This window comes from Ornithodoros turicata, chromosome 2 (genome assembly GCF_037126465.1).
Source record: "Ornithodoros turicata isolate Travis chromosome 2, ASM3712646v1, whole genome shotgun sequence".
NCBI lineage: Eukaryota > Metazoa > Arthropoda > Arachnida > Ixodida > Argasidae > Ornithodoros > Ornithodoros turicata.
In genome coordinates, this window is record NC_088202.1 from 133,086,769 (window position 1) to 133,111,220 (window position 24,452).

General features: G+C 46.4%; 1 protein-coding gene and 1 long non-coding RNA gene across 2 annotated transcripts in view; one reads left to right on the forward strand and one right to left on the reverse strand.

Annotated features, from left to right (window-relative positions):
• The window catches only part of LOC135384069 (uncharacterized), a 55,099-nt gene that overhangs the window by 29,240 nt on the left and 1,407 nt on the right, over positions 1-24,452 (reverse strand). The gene's annotated exons all lie outside the window — the stretch shown is intronic.
• LOC135384068 (endothelin-converting enzyme 2-like) lies at positions 5,954-8,770 on the forward strand. Its single transcript, XM_064613314.1, has 2 exons — positions 5,954-6,060; positions 6,542-8,770. The coding sequence occupies exons 1-2, from the start codon at positions 6,031-6,033 to the stop codon at positions 8,708-8,710; spliced, it is 2,199 nt and encodes a 732-aa protein (XP_064469384.1). The 5' UTR covers positions 5,954-6,030; the 3' UTR covers positions 8,711-8,770.

The window sequence follows — 24,452 nt, forward strand, 5'->3', positions numbered from 1 at the left end:
ATTACCGAGAAAACTGACCATCAACCATGTGATCGAGAACAATGATTTGCATTCCCGCGTCAAAGCCACAGAGTAGACATCAAAGCGCAGTTACTTCATTACTACGTGTCGATGAGGATGCATCACTACTGCAAGCAAAGGAACCGTAGCATCGAAGACGAGACAAAAAAAACTTCGAAAGCTTTCCAAGCTAGTCAAGTAGGTTATTTACGTTCTACATAATTTAATTCTCAGGTCTTGTACTGTGTTTTCTGAAGATGTGCAATAAACATCTTTATTTTTGAGAATTACTTCTCTTATTAGGCATTGCTTGGCTTTCAAAGAATCCCAAGACCTGTAGTATCCCCGCCTGCTTGGCATTTGTATATTCGCAGCGCGAAACCACCAGTGGAGAACTGAGCACAATTGCAGAATATTCCTCCACCAACAGTCGTTCTGGCGTCGCTCGCAGTAGTGTTGACTGATATTGTAACAAAATCAACACCTCTGTCTAATAAATATCGCGTCTACCACAATTTTTGCTTTAAAATCTTTTACTGAGGTGTAGTGTAGTGAGCGGGGTGGAGTAGGCGGACTCCCTCCGCTCAGCGCCTCTAGCGGCGCAATGAGGAAGCCCGAACGGAAATTCGACCGACGGAGCGGCTCCGTTCGGGCACCTCTCTTCTTACACCGTGAATTCGGCAAACGGCAGTCCACACCTGCACAGTTCCTGTGACAACCACGGGGTGGCAGCACTAATGGCGGCGCCCATTCCTTGAATCGCGTTTTAGTGCATAGGGTGCCCTGATACTTGAGCCCTCTGTGCAAGCAGTGCGCAAGAAGCACGAGTATCGAGGCATCCTACTTCGGTGCCACTTCGATGACACTTTGAAGTAGTCAGTCCACCCATGTGCAACATGGAAGATGCAACATGGATTCCATCGTTAATGTATGGGTGGACAATTGATTTCGTGTCCTCCAGGTATGGCAACGTCAAAGTTCGTTGCAAGACGTGCAAGAAGACTTATTGTTGCAGTAAGACATCTACATCCAACTTGAAGATGCACCGGGAGATTATTTACGTTGAATTGAGAAGAATGTGCAGGTATTCACAGGCTACCAAACGGCTTTTCAGACGCAGCATCCTCGTCTGTACAGTGCGGAACAGTAGAAAGCAGCAGTCTAGAGGCACACAACTTTGTTTCTGTTTTTGGTCGGTATGGAATGTTAGGCGGCTGAAAACAGTTTCCCACTATTAGTGCAACAGTAGCGAAATTGGGACGCCCGCAATAGCCCCAAGAATCTCCTGTGCGCGAGACACCCTCCTTCGCCTTCGCGATAGACACGTGATGAGCGTCGTCACTCGCGTCACTATATGATGTGAGTGGTAGGGACGCCCTTCGTTGGACCTGGGATCACATGATCGAGGTGAGCAACACTACGCAGGCACGAGCGTCTGCTACCGCTTCGGAGACGCCAAGCGTTCTCCGGCTGCGTGATGTCCGAAACGAATGATTTGAAGGCTGTCAGTGACACAACCTCGATTTTTTGGGACCGCTGGCACCACTGGAAGGAGGAGTGGTGCAGCCTGAATCTAACTGTGTGTTATACAGCGATACACCAGTGCTTCCCGACAGTGTGCAACCTGTCTGACCATTTTCATTGCACAGTTGGTTCAGTGGCTAACAGGTGGCGCCACAATAGCGCCGTCATTGCTTGCTTTCTGCTACTGTGAGTTTTGAGACTACACAGAAGCCCCGGATATATTACTCTTGTGATCGCAATCTTATTTTGTCAGGCTGCATATATGCTTTGTTTTTTAGAAAACGTGATACTATAAATCATATAAAGAATAGAAATCAACAAGAAACAGCTCGCAATGTTTGTAGCAGACGGTTTTTTCTACAAACTGAATGAGGGGGCTGGCTCTCTACCACAAACGTCACAGTAGAATGGGTCTGCAGTTCTAGTGCGCTGACCTGTCACCGCGGCAGCGATTTTGCAAATGAATTGCACCGCGGTGAAACAACTTTGGACAGAAATATTTTGTGGGAATGCTTTTCACATACTGCTTTACAAGATGACAGCAGTTTTTGGCCATGTTAGATACCACTTTAATGCTCCTTTAAAGCCCGCAGCCCGCGTAAAGTTTGCAATAAAGACTATTGATGCCATGTCTTGTTTGGGAAATCCGCAAACTAACTCCAACCTAACCAGTTGCTTTTTTTCGTGGAATAACTGTAACTGTAACCTAGCTAAGTTTTTGGTTGCGTAACTTAACTGTAACTTAGTTACTTTCCATTTCCCAAGACAGTGATGAACCGCTGTCGTTCCCACATTACCAGGCACCAACAGCATGGCCGACTCCTCTTCGTAGGTGCACACTAAAAAATTTCACACCTCTTTAGGTGTTAAAAGGGCGTATTGCACAATTTACACCCCACACTTAACTGTCTAACACCCATTTGAGTGTAAAGGGGGTGTATCCTGCTGTTTACGCCCTTGTGTCTGCTTTTTACACCCCTTCGTGAGAAGGTCATCAGGCCCATAGGGTGTAAAAGGCGGGTCAGCTGCACACAGCATTCTGTAATTTTAGCAGCGATGGGACTTATGCACCTTAGCTTCTGTTCGTTCTGTGCTGTGAGGATAGTCCATGCACTCCAGTGTTTTTAAATGTGGCACTGAACATCATGCACATTACTTGGAACTGCACATAATTAAATGATATGCTGCAAATGATGCCAGCCGACTTCTTACACAGGCCAACTACCAAGACCAGTAACTGTGGATATTTTATTTAGGGTCTCAGAGGTGAACATGGGCATGGCAGTAATGGACTGCACTTAATATGTACACAACCATGCAGGAAAAAAATTGATGAAACTCTTTCAATCTAATGCGGCCTTCGAATGACATCAGAATGGCAAAGCAAAAGCAGATTAAAAAGGGACAGTAGGGACCCCAGCGGGTATTCAGATTCCGGCTGAATAACGTTCTCCTCCCGGCGTACATACTGTATGTGCAAGGATACATCTGAAAATGAAATAGTTTTCGAGGAATTGAATTAAATCGAACACCCGAACCATATCCCGTTTCGGTTTCCTACTCACCGTGACGTCACGAACAGTGAGTGCCAAACTACGGTAATTCGATGGAAGCGAAGTCTAAGTTTCATTCCCATGCGCAGCATGAAACGCATCAAGGCAGGTACAAAAGTTAGAGCACGTTCCCGTGAATATATTCAGCAAAATGACCATTTGACAGAAAAATGACGTCACTACCGGTGTATGGTGCGGCCTACATTCAAGTCAGTCTCAATCTTTAAAATGCTGTAATAAATTTTCAAAAGCAAAGACAGAGGTACAGCTTTCTAAGGGGTGTAACTGCTTACACCCTACAGACTTTACACCCAAATGGGTGTGAGTTATCAAACACCATTTTTACACTGGAAAGGGTGTAAAAAAGTTTAGTGTGTGGCAGCCGAAGTTGTGTGAGGACTGGGAGGTGGTGCATTCGAATCCTACCAGCGGCTGTGCTGGTCAGCACGTTCACTACTCAGCCACGCGAGCTGGTGCAAGCCGCTTTGTGGTCCCTCACTGCTTGGTCACGTTGTTGTCATGCGGCCAATACGCGTCCACGCGCGGCAGTCCCCCTCGATGTGCCATACCGTTTGCGTTTAGCGGCTGCGCGCCGAGCTCTGGACTACCCATCTGCCGACGGGGTACACACCCTTCGTGGCCGCCCCATAGCGTGTGATACACTGTCTGACGTCACTTACATCCCACGCGGCTGCGACTTTTTCTTTTTCCTTTCTTTTTTTTTAATGTGGTGATGGTAGCTCGCCGTTGTCGGCCTCACAAAGGTGGGCAACATCACCAGTAACACCCTGGGGGAAAGTGCGTCGTGGGCCGACTTCTAGGGGAACTATGCCGTGCCGATATATGTGACTGTGTGTGAGGAAAACCCAGGCAAAACAACAAACAGCACAACCGGCACCGGGATTCGAACCCGGGGACCTCCGGGTGCTTTCCGATTTGCTGCTGCTGCTCCAACCAGTGGCGTGGCGAATAAGACGTCAGGAACCACGCCGACCTTGACAAAATGTCCCTTCACACAGCTGTTTTTGTAACAAAAGTATCGCGTATTAACGTCAAATCCACACGGCCGACCCAAAACTGCAATCCGCAATAAATGTCTGGCGGTCTCCTGAGGAATTGGAGTCTATATGAGGACGTAGATTTCGAGATGTTAGCTGCGATAGGGTGGACGAGTCGCAGCAGTACAGAAGCGCAATCAAAGACGATTACCTAATTTGCATGATGACGTCTTTACTTTTGTATCTCGTTGAAATATATGTACATGATATCAAATGTGCTAATTCTGAAATAACACTCACACAATGAAAGATGAAAGTCACTGAAAAGGTTAGCCAGCTGTAGGATTCGAACCCACATCTCCTGGATTGCCGGTCCAGTCCTTCTGTATACAGGGTGTTACCCTATAAAAGTATACCCGTGCCGCCACGCCGTACTCGCCAATTACTCAATGCAGGTGGCACATTGTGCGATCTTCATATAGAGCTCATACGGACATTTAATCTTGGTAAATTTTGAAGTGATTGAGCGCCGCAGCACGAAATTTTAACTCAAAACGTGCAATTCCCGTAGTGAAAACAATCAAGATGGCGGCGTTGAGAAGAGCATTTGACATGCTGCTCCCCAGACGACGTCGTGTCGCATATCCTGCCAACCCGATGGAACTGTAGTTTTCATTTCGCTTTGGTGTAACTGTCGTATTTTGCTCAGAAGCAAGCAACGTGAGCAACGAAAAATGCCGACGTACTCGGCAGACGACACCCAAAAGGGATGTCGTCTGCTTACTGAGCGGCGCCATCTTGGCTGTTTGCACTACGGGAATTGCACGTTTTGAGTTATAACTTCGTGCTGCGGCGCTCAATCACTTCAAAATTTACAAAGATTAAATGTCCTTATGAGCTCTATATGAAGGTCGCACAATGTGCCACCTACATTGAGTAATTGGCGAGTACGGCATGGCGGCACGGGTATACTTTTATAGGGTAACACCCTGTATGTTGTTCCAGCCTCAGAATATCAGTTCTCTCATACTCGCACCATGTTGAGGGAACCAATTCATCAGTTAATGACTGACCGTCACTTCTCCTGATGACTAATTACGTTGTTCTCGTCCAGGGAGTTTTCCTTTTCTTTTCTTTTTTTATCGATGCAAATATTTGTAACCGTGCTGTAACCATAGCCGCGTTTACATGAATACGACACTAGCGTATCGTATCCAGTTGTCGAATCGAATCCACCCATGTAAACGCGTCAATTCGCTAGGAGAGCGTATCGTATTCAATTCGCTAAACAGAGGTGGATCGAGACGGTGGATGCGCATTCAGACTGTGCATGTAAACAGACGATGCGCATCAAGGCAAGAAGAGAGGATTGTGGGAAGCGGCGTTCGGCTGCGGGTTAGTTGCGTCGTCTGCTACTCCTAGTCGGGATCACGAAATGATGATATTAGGGAGTTCACAGCTACGCTCCGTTTTGGATATGTAGGTTAGTCTACACTAACAGAAGCAGCAGGGCTTGCAGCCGTATAACAGAATTCATTCTGAAGTACGCTTGATAATGGGACGTAGATGCTACGTTTTCTACGTTTCAGTGTTCGGTGCGAAGGTGGCGGGACACCGGAAACGGCAGTATTTGCGGAAGTGCGCCTCTAACTTTCCGATATGACACGGCGTGGCGCCACCTCCGGTCTGGGCTCGATGCGCATTCATGTAAACGGTGGCGTATCGTCTTCTCTCCGGTTTCGACTCGATTCGATACGCTTGTGTCGCATTCATGTAAACACGGCTCATGGAACGAAGGTGAAGAAGCTGCCGAAGATGCTCGTGTGCTCGTGGAGACAGCCGTTGGACGGAAGAGGAAGAAGAAGAAGAACACAGGAGCGAGAACACGACCGTTGTCCCGACCACCGCAGTTAACTCTTCGCTTGAAACCACATCACCGAGGCTGCCTTTCCAAAATGACTTCGACATTGAGCGACGAACAAACGGTAAGGCCAGCAGCAGTAACCAAAAAGCTAGCTCTCGCTCCGATAGATCTCAACATTGTGGTGGTGATATAGGAGTCGTCCGCCACGCACCTTGCCATTCACATTACGGTCATACAAATAGCGCTTGTAGTTCATGCATTCCATGATTGAATGGGAGATTCTTTACGCTGAGTATAAACATGTTCGGCGAACCCAGTGCTCATACCGAACAGACCACCCAAGTGTTACTTTCCGTTAAGATAATCCAATATTCCCGATATCGGAGCTAGACTGCTATTTCTCTGATTGACTAGTATTCTGCAGCCTATAGTGTCAGTCTGACCCTGCTACCCTTACGCCTGGTGCGCTAAAAATAGCTGATGAGTTGAATGTCTAGAATATACCCACCAGAAAATCCCTGTCTGTGGGATTGGCGTTGTAGTGATACCTCCAACATTTGGAGCGCCCTTTTAACGACAAATTTTTCTATTACTGCGATTAGGAGTTCGAAGAAGTACAAAGTAAAGTCAAGACCTTGCGACTCATTGTGGGAGCAGCATTCTTGGTACTTTGCCTGCTCATTGCAGTTTCTATCGGTGTCGTGCTTTACGGTTGGAACTCAGGGAAAGAATCAACGCGAAGCGATGATGACTTGCAAAAGCCACGAATGACGACGCCAACGAATTCGGCACCATCAGAAACAACGGCGGACACGGGCAAGAGAGACCAGGTCATGAAAAGAGTGTGCGACACTGAAGACTGTCACTACATGCGGTGGTTCATTGACACATCTGTTGACAAATCGCTGGATCCCTGTAGCAACTTCTTCAACTACGTCTGCAAAGGTGCCGTGAGTACCTTCAACGATAAACCTGGCCAGGGCATGTTGGCTCATGCCAATTTCAAAATAATATCGGACATGGAGCATTGGCTAATAAACGGACACGCTCAACCCCGAAGACAATCTGCATACCAGAAAGTAATCGCAACGTACCAGTCGTGCATGAATACCAGTCACCAGGCCTTCGATGAGAATAGAAGATACATAGAGAACCTTCTGAAGCGGCATCGAATGGCGCTGACCGAGGGTTTAGATTTCGACCCGATGACCAAGCAGTTGGAATTCTGTTTTACAGACTGGCCGTTGATATACAACGTGGAGACGTTCCCACACCGCAGCAGCAATGAAGCTTTCATAGAAATGAGGCCATACTTGGTTACGCAACGCACGATTCAAGGAAACACCTCTGCTGAGCGGAAGGAGTTTGTGGAAACCGTTTTGAAAGCCATATTTGCCCTCAAAGATATTGACGACGCTACCGTTAACTCTGTCTTAGATGCCGAGGACGGTGTTTTTAACCTGACTGGTACGATGAATCTGAGCGGGCTTATTATTCCTGTGGCTGAACTCGGCTTTGTCGAAAATGATCAGACACTTGCGAGGAGGTGGATACATGCAATATCAAAGTACATTCGGGGTGACATTAACCAGATCAAATTGAGTACTACCGTCGGCGCCGCTACGCTTTTCCATGATCTTTTTGGAAGCAATGCTCCAATCGCCAATGAGACTGTTGAAACAGCGTTAGCATGGATGTTAACATACACTTTGTATGATTCAGCTGGTTTGAAGGACTACAGAAATGACCGAAATCTAACCAGACGACGATGTTTATACGATCTCTTTTCCATATTCCCTACGGTTGCCGGAGCTAAAGTGTTGCTGGAAGTCGTTAACAGGTCAAGAGTGGACGCTGTAAAGGCAATGACGACCGAAATCGGTAAAGAAGTTGAGGTGTCATTCACGAAGTCGAGGTGGCTGGACGATGTCACTAAGAAACGAGCTCTGGAGAAAGTGTCACGTATTATCAGACTAATAGGGTATCACTACGATATGATGTCACCGCAAGAGTTCGACAGGTACATGAGATACGTTCCCGACATGGAGGGAGTGTACATAAAGAATATTATTGATGCTTTCGCAGGAAAAGCTAAAAGACTCTGGGAGTCCCCATTTGGGAACCCGAATTCCCTCAATTTGTCTATTCACCATTTCACAACGAAGATACCGATTTTCATCGTGAATGCCGTGAATTTCGTGTTGTTAAACGCGATCTTTGTGCCTGCAGCCACGCTGTCTCGTCCAATGTTCACCTACGGCGGTCCTCCAGAACTGAATTACGGTGCCCTGGGTCACATAATAGCGCACGAAATGATGCACAGCTTCGACGACTTAGGTGTTTATTTTAATGGTTATGGTGAATTTACCATGTTGTATACGCCGCAAAGTATGCAAGCGTTTAAAAGCCTGCAAGCGTGTCATTCAGACCAAATTGATCGTGCACCAAGAGCTAGGGCCTTTCTTCAGTATCCAGGAGAATACCTCGCAGACACAATGGCCATGGAATCTCTTACAAGGGCCTACAAAAAGGCATCTAATATTTCGAAGGTTACGCTGGGAAACGTGAAGGAGCTAACAAGCGACCAGTTGTTCTATATAGCCTGGTGCCTTCAGTGGTGCGGTGTTCCTGCTCCTGGAATAGACCTAACCCATCCCGATTTGGACGAAAGGTGCAACGTACCACTCATGAACTCTGAACACTTTAGTGAAGCGTTTTCATGTCGCCGTGACGCACCTATGAATCCGTCCAGAAAGTGCCACTTCTTTTAGAAGTATCACTTAAACTGTTGCCTCAAATAAATTCCTCTAACGTATACGCCTTTGAGTACACAGGAGTTCTGTAGTTCGGTAATGTTCGAATTCTCTTTATGGAAAATTGGGGAACGAGCATTGGTTTGCAGGACATGCATGGAGTAGTATGCGTAATTGGCACGTATCTACACATTATGGGTAGAGCAGAGGCCACAAAACAAATTTCGCTTGAGCGCTCCAGCGGAGTACAACGGCGCATACGAGATACATGATACGCAAATTTACGAGTCCAGAATGAGAAGTCGAAGCAATGGCCTCAAGCAGTGCTGTTGATGAAAACTCGGCGACTGATGGTGGCGGAAATCGAATTCAAGGCTGTCCGACTGCTGGTTAAGTATGTCTCGGGCCCAGTTTCACCAACGCCGATCAACATTTGAACCGAGATCAACGGTACCTTACCTTGCTGCACTAAAGGGAGTTATTGTCACTCAAACATTCATCACGTCACCAACAAACATTTGCAAAGAAGAATTGAGTGTTACCCTCAAGTTTCAGCAACCCTCGATCTCGGCTTAACCAGCGTTGGTGAAACCGGGTGTAGGCGTCAGATACGTAGGCAAATGTTGAGGCATCAAATGCCTTTGCAGTTTTGCAGTTGCCATCTGGAAAGCAAACCACAAGGGGAGAGAAAAAAAAAAGTCAACCAAACTAAAAAACAGCGCAATACTAGAATCGTTACAAATTAGAATACCCACGCGATGCCGTATAGCTAGCTACCAAATAGAGCCAATGTGTCTCTTGCCGCTGCTGTACTGCTGTAGTCGCTACGCCATCTCGTTGCCCTGTATCTCACTATGGTGTAAGGGCGTCGACACACTAAGCCGCGGTAATGTTAGGGTACCTGAAAACTGCACTCGAGCCACCAATTAAACGAAAAGGAAAATGTGAAAATGAAAAGTTAAAGCGTTTTTACACTACCACTTTTTCTCATCATGTTTATGGCCAGTGACGGAAACAATATAAAAACACTAGAACCATGCATTGCGAGACGTGAAACTACAATTGACGAAGTCATCGTGCTGCTGGTGCAGTGTCATTATGTGCATGTCTCTCTGCCTTCCCTTCTTTTCAGACAAAAGCATTTGCACTTTTTCAACATTTCAAGCCTCTTAACAATTCAGTTTCTCCGCCAAACATGCACTTTGAAGGCACAAAAATCGTTTCCGATAGAATGTCAGAGGGGGAACCGTCGGTACTGCATCCCATTTTTTAAAAACGCGAGGCTGACAACAACGAAACGAAACACACAGATCGCGCTGTCTGTGTTGTAGAGCTGTGTGGTGATCTTGTTGTCAGTTTAGCGCTGTTACTACACTCTAAATCGTTTCACACCTTTAAAGGTGTAAAATAGGTGTATTAACAAAGATCACCACCCCTTTCACACCCTACAACTTTGTTTTGGAAGTTCCTGAGGGTGTAACAATGGTGTACTACACCCGCAGGTGAAATATGATGATAAGTGTGTCGCCTGGGTGTAGGAAGGGAGTATGTTTATTTTCGTTCACATGAACAAAAGTAAATGTATACAACAACCGGGAACGGGAAGCTACGTCACAAAAGTGCATGGCGTGGATTGACAACACGTCTACCATCTACAGATTTAGAAGATCTGTTGAGATAGTGCCTAAATTTCTTAAAACACGTTGCTTCTCATTGCAAGACAGAACAAATACATGATAGTGCTCATCATATACTCGACTGTAGTTAATGTTTGTATAAGAAAAATGGTATCAGAGTTAATAACATGTATGCCTGTAATCTCAACGAACACGGGTAAGTCCTCCTCGGAAGATTCTTTGGCAACACAGCCAACAGCAAATGTGTTATCGTTATCATCTGCACTTTTTACATAGACAATAGATTGTGCGTGAATATCACAGTCATGAATATAACTCTGAGTTGCTTCTGGGGCATGTTGAAGTAGTATCTCCTTGGAACCATCAGTAGATGTGGCATTTCAGATGAAGGGCTGCGACCACATATACATTTGATAAAATTGATGTCTTCTTGCTAATGAAAGGGTTATGTTCGTAAAATGTCGCGTTTTTCTAGCATCATCTTAAAATGCTGGTGTTTCCCTTCGAAACGCATACACAATACAGCTAGGAGAGGAGCAAGCATCCTGATGAGTCGTGGATAATGAACAATGTAATGCATTTTACAGGGGTTACATATTTATGGGTACAACACTGCAAAGCCTTGAAGAAACGAATAAATGCAACGTTCTAAATAATGAACATGCATATGGGGGAGGTGTCCGCTCATGAGGTGGTCTACAATTTCACGAAAAGCTACATACAGCTGCCATGCTTCATTGCCATGCACAGCTGCCACGCCATACATGATTTTCTGTATGTCGGCTGTGCATGCTTACACACATATTTAATCACCTTGATATACATACATATATGGACCTCAATGTGATTATATGCAATATGCTGGTAATTGTGAATACACGGTTGCCAGCATATTGCCACGAACCCAGCAGTTTTATTCGGCGTTACAACCTTTACGCCCCAATTGCCACGAGGGTGGTAAAATACACCCGAAAAGGTGTGCGCCATGAACATTTTGATTTATACCCTTTAAGGTGTAAAACGATTTAGAGTGTAGGGTGTATTTTTTATGTCGGTTTGTGATTTTTTTGTCTGGAGTCCAAGTTTGTGTACTTCAGTACATAATGGTAAACAAAATGGTAATGGTAAAATGGTACATAATCTTGCGTAATGGTAATGGCAAAGTACCAGGGAAAAGGACTTTCAGTAGTGCACAAAGTACACGATTTGAAATGTGTAACTCAGAAATATACCTAAAGTACTGTGCAAGTGCTCAAAAATGTACTTAAAGTACCACTTTAGCACCCGGTCACTGCTTAACCGTAACGCACGACCGTGTTGCCCACAGACACGCAAACGCCGCCAAGCAGTGAAGCTGGGTTGACACACTGAGCGTGTCCGCAATATCTCGCACCAAGTGTCAGCGCCTGACGGCACTGACGTCGCTGCGGGCCAGGCGGTCGCATGATAAGGTTAAATGTCCTGACGTCTGTACAACACAGATTCACTAGAGAAAATGGCGTTGATGGAAGCCAACTCGTGGGGTGAACTCCATAATGCAAATGTCCGAGTCTGGGCACACAGAGCAGCGGCAGTGGCCCTCTTGTGGGAGGAAAACATATTAGAGAAAGGGCTTTTCCTGCGACGACAGTCTGTTTCTGCACAGGGACGTCGTCCAAGACAGGCGCCATAGCGGCAAACACAACATTGCAACACCTTATCAGCGCGAGTGAAGACGAAGTGAGCCAGGGTTGCCAGATAGCAAAAGCTGCATGCAGCAAATTTTTTAGCTCAGGTAGCTAAAATGTAGCCAACCAGGCATATTTTTTTGTAGCAAAAAGGCAGCCAACGGTCCACGACGTTTACCTTTGGTTTTTCACCTTGCCTCTCGAGGCTATGGCTTGGCTGACCAACTGCCTCAAATGTTTCCAAGTGCTGCTCATTTGTAGCCACTTTCCTAGTACTCATCAAGCCCCAACGGTTGTACGCAACTCATCTCCCGAACTCTAGACGGAGAATGTGCGCTAGATATGGAATTGCATCCAGTAGATATGACGTGGTGTTGTTTGTTATATGGAGATAACTTGAGGTAGAGTTTAGTACAGAGATAATGACATATACAAGAGGGCGGCTCCAGCCACGAAGCCTTCAATTGAGTTACTATAAAAACAGAGAGATCCTCTATAGCATCGTATGAGTCATCACTGCTGAACTTCGCGGGAGGTCTTGGACGTACCGGTGTTGAACTAGACCTGGTGTGGTATGGACGCAGTTCTTCTTCTTTCTTTTTTTTTCTTCTTTTCGGGCAGCAGAAAGAGATGAAGTATGTTGGGGACTCCTGAGAAAGTGTGCTTAAAATCCCCGCAAATATCGTTTACTTGCGTGATGAGGGATTGCTCAGGAGGAACTCAGAAGATTTGCAAAAAAATAGCCAACTAGTCAACTCTGTTTTTAAGACGCCAAACGAAAGCGAAAGTAGCCCAATTTGGCTAGAAGTAGCCCAATCTGGCAACCCTGGGCCGAAGTCACAACGTGCCGCCTTACGAAGTATCTATACCGACGCTTCAACGTTGCCAATCACGAACGTTCAGCCCAGTCGCATGAAACGTCAAAAATGTAAAGACGATAGCGCTCTATGTCGTGCTCGACTGAGTCGTGTGTGCTTTATTTATTTATTTTATTTATTTATTTATTTATTTCTTAGTGCCCACGAACGGAAATAGTCCATCGATTGTCGGAAAATTTTCAGCGCCACCAGCTAAACCATAGAAATGGAGAGTGATCGAAATGCTTCCCGAATCATGAGTCGTTTCCCTTTTTCGCAGCTGTTAGGGGTGGGAACACTATTCGTTGGGCTCAATAGAAATACCTTCTCATGCAGAAGCATGTATGCATATAACACGTATGTGCACTACAAAGCGCACTGCCCAGACGAAGGATAATTAGTTTTAGTTGGCCGCGTCTGCTCCTCCGATAACTTTTCCGAATCAGTTTTCTGCAAAGTGCGCATGCGTAAGCTGAGTCGGAGGTCTCTGTCGTCTACGAAAAATCGGAATACCACTCATTCCTAATTTATCGGACGTCTTCCGTGCTCCCACTCAGCAGGAGCATGCGCAGAATGTGCGCTTACAAACAATATGACTGACAACCAGAGAAACAATATCGTTCGCTCGCGGCGTGCACTGCGAACTTCCCGTAATCATGGTTGAGCGACAACCACGAATAGCGGAACAACAAGTAGCGGATATACGACACCGGGCTCTTGACGAGGCGAAGTGCACTTGACAGAGTGTGGACTTTCCCTGTGTGGACGCCTAAGCCTAACTAATGATATGCAGGCGATTTTTGACTAAAAACTGTCGCCGGCGCAGAAATGCTCGGAGAAACATTGAGTGACGTTACATCTTCCCCAAGCATTGAGACAAATGCTTGTAACAAACGTTCGATGCGCGTACTGTAACTGGAACCTAACTTATGATACGTGTAAATGAAGTTAAAGCAGCACCCAGAGGCACCCAACTTTGTTTCTGTTTTTGGCAGTATGGAACGTTAGGCGGCCGAAAACAGTTTTCCCACAATTAGTGCAACCGTAGCGAAATTGGGACGCCTACTATAGGCCCCTGAACCTCCCGTGCGCGAAACACCCTCCTTCGCCTTGACGACAGGCACGTGATGAGCGCCGCCACGCGCGTCACTATGTGACGCGTGTGGTAGGGACGCTCCTGATTGGACCTGGGATCACATGATCGAGGTGAGCAACACCTGGCAGGTCGGAGCACTGATCTCTATGTATAAAGGCTGGATCGCGCATAGGAGAGCGGCGCGAGCGGGAGAGAGGTGCGGCAACCGGCCGCCATGTTGGAGGGCCCACTGGCGCCGGCTGCTCGCATAGGAAACAATGGGAAGCGATTTGATTTGGAGTATTTATTGCGCTTTAAACGCTCCTCATTGCTGATTAGCACGCATCTTTCTTAGCAATCAGTGTGCTGATGTATTCCAAACGTGCTTCAGCCGTGTTCCTGTAGTTTTTAATGGTAATTGCCTTCTTTTTCTTCTCCGCTGCCTGTATTCCAAATAGGGGGTCGTAACTGTCGTGCACAGGGCGCATACGCATGAAGGTGAATTTGTGGAATGTCAACCTATAAAATTAATTATTTTTGCTCAGAAAGGTTTCACACTGTTTGTTATTGTAAGGTACTTCCGTTTTTATATTTTTTGTTTGTTTTCGTTTGTAGTTCGGTTTTCGTGCGGTGTTCCGCGGTTCTCTTTCATTATTATGTGGTTTGGTATTGTACGGTTCTCGTTTGACTTTTTCCATTATCGTATTATGTTCTACGAGTGTCTCTGTGTGTGTTCTGCAATAAGACCTCGATCCTTATTCTGAAGGGGCTCATTATTTTATTCACCACATCACCACCAGCAATGGGGCGGAGTATAGACCCTGGCGATGAAACTCCCCATTCCTCATCTTAAAATAACGTTATTGTCACGAACAATAACGTATTGTTATTGTTCAGCTGTCAGCGTATTTCATTACAGAAATTCGAAGCGCTGTGCACGAAGAGCATGCACATGCATGACTTATCACACACGCTGTAGGAGCGACTGAACATACGAGGTTAACACAGCAGTTTATTTACTTCCACCGTACCTCACAAATTAAAAGAACAGTGGAACAAATTGGCATATTGGCGCAGGTTCTGCATCCGCTTCTTCGGCACTGCTGAGCGACTGTGAGGGGAACCTGCTAGCACAAGCGCATTGTTCATAGAAAATACATGGCCTTGAGATTTATAGGAGCAGCCACACATACTTTCTTAGTACGTAATGGCACCGGCGAGGTAGCAATGCAAACAAGTCCGAGTTGTGAGATGCATCACAGATGCAGATGAAATAAACAGATCTTTCCTCAAAATAAAGAGCTTACCTGTGAAAAATTATCCCTCTTTCTCTGTCCGTGTGAAGTGTACTCAAAGCTGCAACAAACTGGCATGACATGCCCTTTAGTTTAAAGTAAATTTTGAAAAATACGGGCAGCCCCGCTTGAACTAAATGCAGACGACAGAATACGTTGGGCCTACCAATATGGCGGCCGGTGACCACGCTGTGGAGCACCCTATGCGCGATGCAGCCTATACTATAGAGGTCAGTGGGTCGGAGAGTCTGCTACCGCTTCGGAGACGCATTGCGTTCTCCGGCTCCGTGATGTCCGAAACGCAGGGTTTGAAAGCTGTTAACTACACGACCACGATTTTTTGCGATCCCTGACACCACGGGAAGAACGAGTGGTGCAGCCCGAAATTAACTGTGTTGTACAGCGATACCCCAGTGCTTCCCGACAGTGTGCTGCCTCTCTGACCGTTTTCACCACACAGTTAGTCGGTTCAGTGGCTAACAGGTGGCGCCACAATACCGCCGTCATCGCTTGCTTTCTGCTACTGTGAGTTCTGAGATTGCACAGAAGCCACGGATATATTACTCTTGTGATTGCAACGTTATTTTGTCGTGCTGCATATGTGCTTTGTTTTTTTAGAGAACGTGATATAAACCATATAAAGAATACAAGTCAACAAGAAGCAGCTCGCAATGTTCGTAGCAGACGGTTTTTCCTACCAACGGATGATGGGGACTCTCTGCCACAAACGTCACACTGCAGTGTGTGATTTGAGGGAGTGGGTTTGCGATTTTGCAAATTAATTGCGCCACGTACTGCTTTACAAGATGACAGCAGTTTTTGGCCATGTTGGATACCACTTTAATGCTGCTTTAACGTTTGCGCGGACAGATGGCGTCCCGCTTGATTTTCCGCATCGGTATGTCGTTCTCGATCACTTTTCGTCTGCAAACTAAAACTGCGGACAAGAGCTTTACGAATCATTCCCACCGACTCATGAGTCGCATATGTTTCACGGAGATCGTATCTCGGTTGACCTCCGTGTCACGGGGGTAGAAGTTGCTCAGACACGCCGTCTTCCGCGAGGGACGTTAAACGGGGTGTGCCGTGCGTCGAGATTTCTGCGCACGTTAGAGAACCCTCAGGTGGACAACATTAATCCACAGACCCGACGACTCTGGCGTCGCTCGTAATCACAGTTGCCTCGCTACGTAAAGCCCCGAATTATTAATCAATTAACCTCCATGTCACGCACAGAGAATAATCTTCAAAGTAACTCGAAAAATGAGTAGAAGATAATTTAAAATTTATTTTATGTTAGATTACTGAATACTGACAGTTCAAAGTATTTGCAAAGTACCAAGTTACTCGCATAAGCATTTAATATTCTACTCTAGTGACTGTAGACTTACATCATCACATGTAAAATAATGAAATCACGTCCGACGACCGATATCAGCTAGTGCGCTTAACTGAGCAGAATATTTTCCGCGAAAATACGTTGGAGACATTCCGTAGCCATTTCCTACGCCTCGGGATGTATCGTATATCGTATCTTCGTGTACGCCTCCGTCACCCGAAAAGTTTGAAAGCAAGATGGCAGACACTGTGCTGTTGTGGCACGAAAAAAATGCTAACGAAAGCACTCTTGATGACGACGGAAGCCTCAGGACTATTACTCAGGGACGTCGTCCAAGACAGACGCCGTAGCGGCAAACCTATAGCATCTTATCTATCCTTATCTTATCCAATGCATGCTGATCTTATCAGCGCGAGTGAAGGAGAAGTCAGTACGGACTACCTGCGTGGTGTCTCAACTAGCCGACACCTCACCTTTGCCATTCACCAACGTTCACCCCGGCCTCATGAAACGTCAGAAATGTAATGACAAATAGCGCTCTAGGCTATGCTGGACTGAGCTGTGTGTTCTTTATCGAAAAAAAAAAAAACACAAAAGAACTCACCAGTTCACAATGCACAGCACAAAGCGCATTACCGAGGCGAAGGAGACTCTCTTAATAGGTGTAATATTGTCCTTCTACGCTTCGTTGTTCTATTCAAAATTTATTGTTCAATAATTCTCCTTAACGGGTTCAGCGGTCAAAAGCGCACTTTTTTCCTTTCCGAAAGGAGCTAGTAGACTTCCCGCCATCAAGTTACCTCTATCCATTCTTACGTCATTTGAAGAATTGTACTTTGCACTCTTAAAAATAAACTTCACCACGTAACACGCTCCTGGTCAACCATCAACCCGAATGACAGCGTCCTCGTTACTGATTTGTTGAAAACGGGAGGCGAAGCCTGTTTTGTAACCATAACGCCGTACATAATCGGTATATGATAGGCTCCGCTTCTCGACATCAACAAATCAGGAGCGAGGACGCTGTCATTTGGGGATGATTTGGGAGCAGCGTGCTATATGTGGTGAAGATATGGATGTATCAGATTCCTCTATACAAAAGGTGTCATAGCCACATAAGTCAAATTTGCCATTGACGTGGCTAGCACGACGTGGCTAGCTTCGTAGAGATGATAGCAGCTTTAAAGCTCCAGGACAGGTTTTATCTTCAGGAGGTAAAGAAGATTTCATTGGCTCCTAAATGGGAGAGGATGGTCAGTGAGGAAACCAAAATATGAAATAATGATCGTGCTCTTTCCGACAGCCTAATCAGTCGCTAATCTATCGTGAAATGATAGGCCACGGTCTCATCCCTGTCTGGAAAGAGAAAAATGAGTCAACGACGTGCTCAAAAGCATTTCAATTTGGGAAGGGTCCTCCTGCAGGTCCATGTGCCCACTGCGGATTGCTTCCTATTATTACTTCGGACATGTTGTATTGGTCGTACCAGTACAGGCGGAGAGTGGAACACGATTAAAGAATAAAATGAATGAGAATGAACGACACTGGATGACACACTTGAGCAAGAAAAATGTTTCGATTAGGCGACACCTGGATTAGCTCAAAGTGTGACCTCGAGCATTCCTTGTGACGGCTAAGACGAGCCTTCTGGCTAATCTGAACAAGCATCCCATTTCTCTTGAATTTGTTACCTCGGAATCTCTATTTCGTATAAAGTGTAAGAAGTCAGGGGCATCAAGTACAGGACACAAGCGCAAACATGAGTAAAGTATGTGGAACCAGAGCCGTAGTGACGGAGGTGCGAGAGGTGCAGCCGCCACGGGCGCCCTCGCCAGAAAAGGCGCCGAACGGCAGGCCCTGTCAGGTTGATTGGAGAGTATAAAGCGCGAATCAAGATAATTTGAATTTACGATCTCGGCACTGCAAGTAAGCATATGTTAGTATTATTGTTATCATTTTGTTTCCTTAGAGAAACCCTGATGGAAAATGGCGAAAAGGGCTGGACGCTTCACGTTTGCCATGCCCTATAGGCGCAAACTCGCCTTTCGACAGCTCTACGTGTCTTAGTGGGGTATAGGTAGGGAGTGACTTTTTCGGGTTAAACCCAATTCTGCCCGGTTAGTCCCCCCGAACTGACCCACGACCAATTCGGGTTAAACCCGATTTCTTCCCGATCTCCAGTCACTATGAAATCCTCAAGTGACGTTTCCACTGAAGACGAACAAAGGTCGCCACGTGTAACGCATTTAAGAATGGGTCACTTACGTTCCCAGCAATACACCCATGTGGGTCAACACTGTCTCTGCTTTCGAGGATTACCGCTGGAAGATCACGATCCCGCAAAAAAAAAAAAGTGAGATTAGGAAAGGACTCAATAGACAAGAGGAGAAACATAAACACCCGATAACATCCGGCACAATTATATATATTTATATATATAATTGTATATAATAATAATACATATATAATAAATACATATAATATATATAATTATATATATGTATAACAAAGGCACAATTATCGCCTGATTTTTACCCCCCCCCCCCCCCCCGAATCTGAGAAAGGCATTTAACCCGAAAAAGTCACTCCCTAGGTATAGGGGGTACTGGAAAAATCCTTGCTTCAAGGCATGCTCGAAGGTATGAGGTACAAGTCGTCTTCATGCGGTAGACCGTGCTGTACCTGCTGTGTACCTCACAAATCCGCAGCTTCCTCGTTCCGGAGCGGTTATGTACCCACTGTCTAACGGTGTTCGCTTTTGTGTAACGTTTGTACACCTCATCCCACGTATCCCCGCTTCTTTGGAGAGGTGCACGACGGGCATTAGATTTTTTTTTTGATTGCGTGTTAGCGCCGCGAAGCAACTGTGGCTATGAGCGGCGTACAGACGTGGACAGAAGGAGAGAGGACAGCAGGAAGGAGTGGGGGACAGGGGGATTAGTATGCGTCCTGGGCCGACTTCAAGGGGAACTGTGCCGACATTCGTCTGGAAAGTCTTCGGAAAACCCAGGGAAAACCTCAGACAGCACAGCCGGTGGTAGGACGTGCTATGACGTCTGAAATTCCTCGGGGCCATTATTCGACACGACGACATGTAGTATCCAGAAGGAAGCAAATAAGGAGCTAACAACCTTCACCGTATTATAAGCGGTGGTGGATGTCATAACATTCGAACATACGTGGATTCGAACCCACCACCTCCCAGTCTACAGCACGACCTTGGTTACCGCCAACGAGTGGACGCCTTAGCCCACTCGGCCATGCCGCTGGTGGGCATTAGATTTAGTGTGAGGACTTCAAGCGTCCAAGCCAATGTGATTCTCGGCTTAAACAAAAGTAATTGAACTGTTAAAGGACATTATGGGACAGCGCTCCGCTCTTGGTACATTGGAAGGCGAACTCTGTCGCTGCGGTTGACACAACACTTACTAGAATAACTATGGTCAATAAACAAAAGAGCAAAGAAATGTCTCTTTCTGGAGCTGATTGAGACGAAGACAACCATCTATAAAAGGATGCAACGAAATGGTAAAACAGGGTAAATATCTCTCTCTGTGGAGCTCTTAGGCTTACTCAAAAGTGCGCAAGAAAGGCGACACGTATCTTATAAATCCATGCCAGGCACTGATTTAAGCATCTCGATTCTTGTTTTGTGTTTTTACGTACAGTTATCAACTTTTCATGACACCGAATGGAAGTTTGTATGTTTTGAAAATGAGGTAATGCACGAAACAGTGAGCTGTAAACAAACTTCTTGCAACCATGCAAATGTGTGCCTTAATCCCCATCCTGTTGTTACATTACTGAAGAAAACAAAGGGCAGCCACCATCTGAATTGGACTATGTGTCTAACTGCAAGCACCATTTTTACACCGGATGGTTCTATATGTGCTGGAAAGGGGAGTTTCCACAAATGGCGTAACTGCAGAGGTTTGAAACGATTACACCCTGATTACGCCCAAATTCAGCATGAATAAACACGAAATTGGATAATCACGCTTAGAAACGCTTTAGTAAAACAAAAAAAACAAAAAAAAAACTAAAGTGCTTATGCAGAAACTTCCTTGAAGCCGAAAAGCAAAAACCTTCTAGAGCCTTTTAATATCAGGGTCATCCACATCCGATTGTCCATTCTCCCGATTTATTACGAAATATGAGCGTATGTAACGCGGTCCTTCACGGACATATTTTGCCCTGTGGCACGATATCGCGGGTTCAATGCAATGATGGTTCAAATGGTTCAAAAGCATCCCTCCGCCACTGAGCAGCGTAAATCCAACACCCTATCCTATATTCCCTTCCCTGTCAGGTTCCCTTCAACCTGTTGAATCGGAAGCCCTTGAAAGAGCGCCCTTTTTTGGAAAGTAGGAAAGGGGGTGACAAAAGCAACAGAAGGACCTGCTGTGCTTGAGACAGTACGTGTGTCCTACTCTGTGTTCCCAGTCTCGTGCGTTAGCGTTAGAGTATCCGCTACGAAAGAATCGCGGCGTGGTATGTCTGTACCCACGGCGCTCCGTGCATGCGCGGTGTGTGGAGGGGGAAGGGGGGAAGAAGAGGGCGCGTGAGGGGCGAGGCCGCGCGTCCGCAGTGCAGCTATGGTGGTCGACATGTTCAGACGTGTCTGGATGGTTAAGGAAGATTAGCGGAGGAGCGGCGGCGAAAGACGGCCGAGGCTGCGAAACGAAGCCGCCAAGCTCAATCGAGGAAGCACGAAAGGCTCGTTTGGCTGCGAATGCGGTCTTGCGTTAGCGTTGTGAAGGGTTGTGACGGGTCGTTGTAGGGTTGTGCACAGCTGTCAAGAGGAGATCCTATAAAAGGTTTTCAAGTTTTAATGCTAAAACAGTCCCGTCGGATCCATTGATGGATCGACTACCATGATTTTTTCCGACCTGATCGGTATGGCAATGCACGCTTTCCAGCAGGCACCCCTGCGGCTGTGTTTTATAAGCCTTGTTTGTTTTCTGTGCACAGTGGCCGCAAATTTTTCGGTTAAAGGACCCTGTTTCCTATGTTTATATGTTGCTGCCATTGTAAGCATACGAATTTTTGAACTGCACTGACTATAAAAATGGGCACTGTTTTTTGTTATTAGTTGCTCCGGGGCCGGGTCTTGAAAAATAACGTTTCAAAAGAAATGTCCCCTGAGGCACAGCACATCCACTTTTGATACGGATAGACTTATTGACATTTGAAGTCGACTTTTCATTACAGCGTGATTATAAGAATTTTTCGAACACCAAAGCGAGTTTTCGTACATTATACTGGATTTCCAAATTAAAGATGCAATTCAACGTCCATCGCAGGCAGCTCATCGGCCCCGTTAGATTGCGCATTATACCGTGAACTGACAACGCGTTTACTCCGTTACGCTGTAGAAATGTCTGAAATTCCTCGGGGCCATTATTCGACACGACGACATGTAGTATCCAGAAGGAAGCAAATAAGGAGCTAACAACCTTCACCGTATTATACGCGGTGGTGGATGTCATAAGCTTAACCTCCAACCACTCGGAATAAGTGTTGATTAATCACAGAAACGACTTCTCGTCTTTTTCAGCAAAAATTCATATGAACACATGGGAACTCATATGAGCTCGTTCTCATGGTTTGGAACACCATGGCCTCGGGTATAAAGGGGCGGACGTCAACGTTGAACATATAATCTGACATACATTCACACTTCCATGCCATATACCATACCATACCATACCAGCGCTTCGAGTTGTTGATGCATGGTGGGCCACTGTGCTCCGTGCGAGGCCCTTCATTGTAGGGGTACTAACGTGCCCAGAGTGCAACAAAGCGTGGACAGCGTCCCACAACCAAAAAGGGGTAACTACACGATTCACTCATGTGACACGAACCCCAATACCGCTAGCTCAAAGTACCGTTTAAAATAATCGGGTACGCTCTTTGGACAACCACTCGGAATACAATATTATCAGGACCCCCTAGCCACCTTACCTTTCTTGGTTTCTCTCTCAATACCTTTCGAAGTTAACGGGAGGCCTTGCGTTGGTGCAAAGTAAAAGGTACGCACATAATGCCCACTACCGGGAAAGGCCGCCTGCGCTGCAAAGGAGACTTCCCTTGTCATTGGTTATTTTGTAGCTGTGGGATATCTCGTGTCTACCGCCGTCCGCCAGCCCCGTACTCTCGCGGCAGCAAAGATGGTGGACGCGGTCAAAGAGATGTATTTCTGTATGGTTATCGTTCCTGATTCCAAGAGAGGGCAGCGTACGACCTTGTGTGGTAATTTGGGTACATGATAATTGTCACAAAAAGGCATACTCCTCCGCCTTTTCGAATCAGAAGCGATCAGCCTATCATTCGTGGCTATATTGTTGGTGCACACCGTGTCATGCGGTGTATTGCTTTTAAAGTGACTGCTGTACAACCCTTCTTTTTTTCTTTTTTTTCTTTTTTGTGACAGCGCATGGAGCGGTTCTGAAACCGTCGCCAAGTTCGGCAACACTTTTCGGCCCTAAAAAGGCACGTAATTCTGTAACATCTTTGGAACATCCCTGGAACTTTCAACACAGCTTCCACTGCATTGTTTGGTGAGTGCAGTCCCGTGCTATATATTTCGTGCCGCGTATACGCGACTCCAGTGAACTATAGGTGGCTCCCCGAAATCCCAAGATGGCGGACGAGTGCAGGTCTCCCGAGCCAAGCGAGCGTACGGACTGCAGTGTCGACCGAAATATGTTAATCTGTTTCAGTTTTTCGTATGCATAAATCGACGCGCTTCATGACAAAGGAATTAATTTTGTCTTCTGCTTATCTCACTACTGTGCCATTTGAACTCAGAGAAGTAAGCAAAAAAGTTTCCGTCGTCGGAGTTTGTTTACAAAGGTGAGTCGAACGAACGAAGGAGGCATTTTAGAATCTAAAGGCCCGTTCCGACATACAGCGCTTTGCTCCACAGCGCTGCACAACAGCACTGCAAAACAGCGCTGTATTTCCACTGTGGGGTTCGCACTTGCAGCGCTTGTCCCAGCGCTGTACTTGGTGATACCACGTGATCGGCGATCACGTGCAGTCACGGCGACAAGAAGCGAAAAAACAAAAAAAAGGCAGCCCCGTCACGTGAACGCAGCGCCGCGTTCTCATTGGTTCAGGGAGCCTATCGCTGGGAGACAGCGATGGGAAAGTTCACCCAAGCTCAACTTCGCCGAGCGCTGTTTTGCGTCGAGTCGCAGCCGGGAGAGGAGAAAAAAACAGCGCTGTTTTCCAGTGCTCTGGAGCAAAGCGCTGCAAAACAGCGCTGTATTTCCACTGTGGGGTTCGCACTTGCAGCGCTTGTCCCAGCGCTGTACTTGGTGATACCACGTGATCGGCGATCACGTGCAGTCACGGCGACAAGAAGCGAAAAAAAAAAAAAAGGCAGCCCCGTCACGTGAACGCAGCGCCGCGTTCTCATTGGTTCAGGGAGCCTATCGCTGGGAGACAGCGATGGGAAAGTTCACCCAAGCTCAACTTCGCCGAGCGCTGTTTTCCGTCGAGTCGCAGCCGGGAGAGGAGAAAAAAACAGCGCTGTTTTCCAGTGCTCTGGAGCAAAGCGCTGTATGTCGGAACGGGCCTTTAGATTCTAAAATGCCTCCTTCGTTCGTTCGACTCACCTTTGTGAACAAACTCCGACGACGGAAACTTTTTTGCCTACTTCTCTGAGTTGAACTGGCACAGTATGAGATAACAAGAAGACAAAATTAACTCCTTTGTCATGAAGCACGTCAATTTATGCATGTGAAAAACTGAAACAGATTAACATATTTCGGTCGACACTGCAGTCCGTACGCTCGCTTGGCTCGGGAGACCTGCACAGTGGAGTGCAGCTGTAGCTTCCACAGTTTCGCCACGAAAACCACCGCCCCCCTTGACCACGTGATC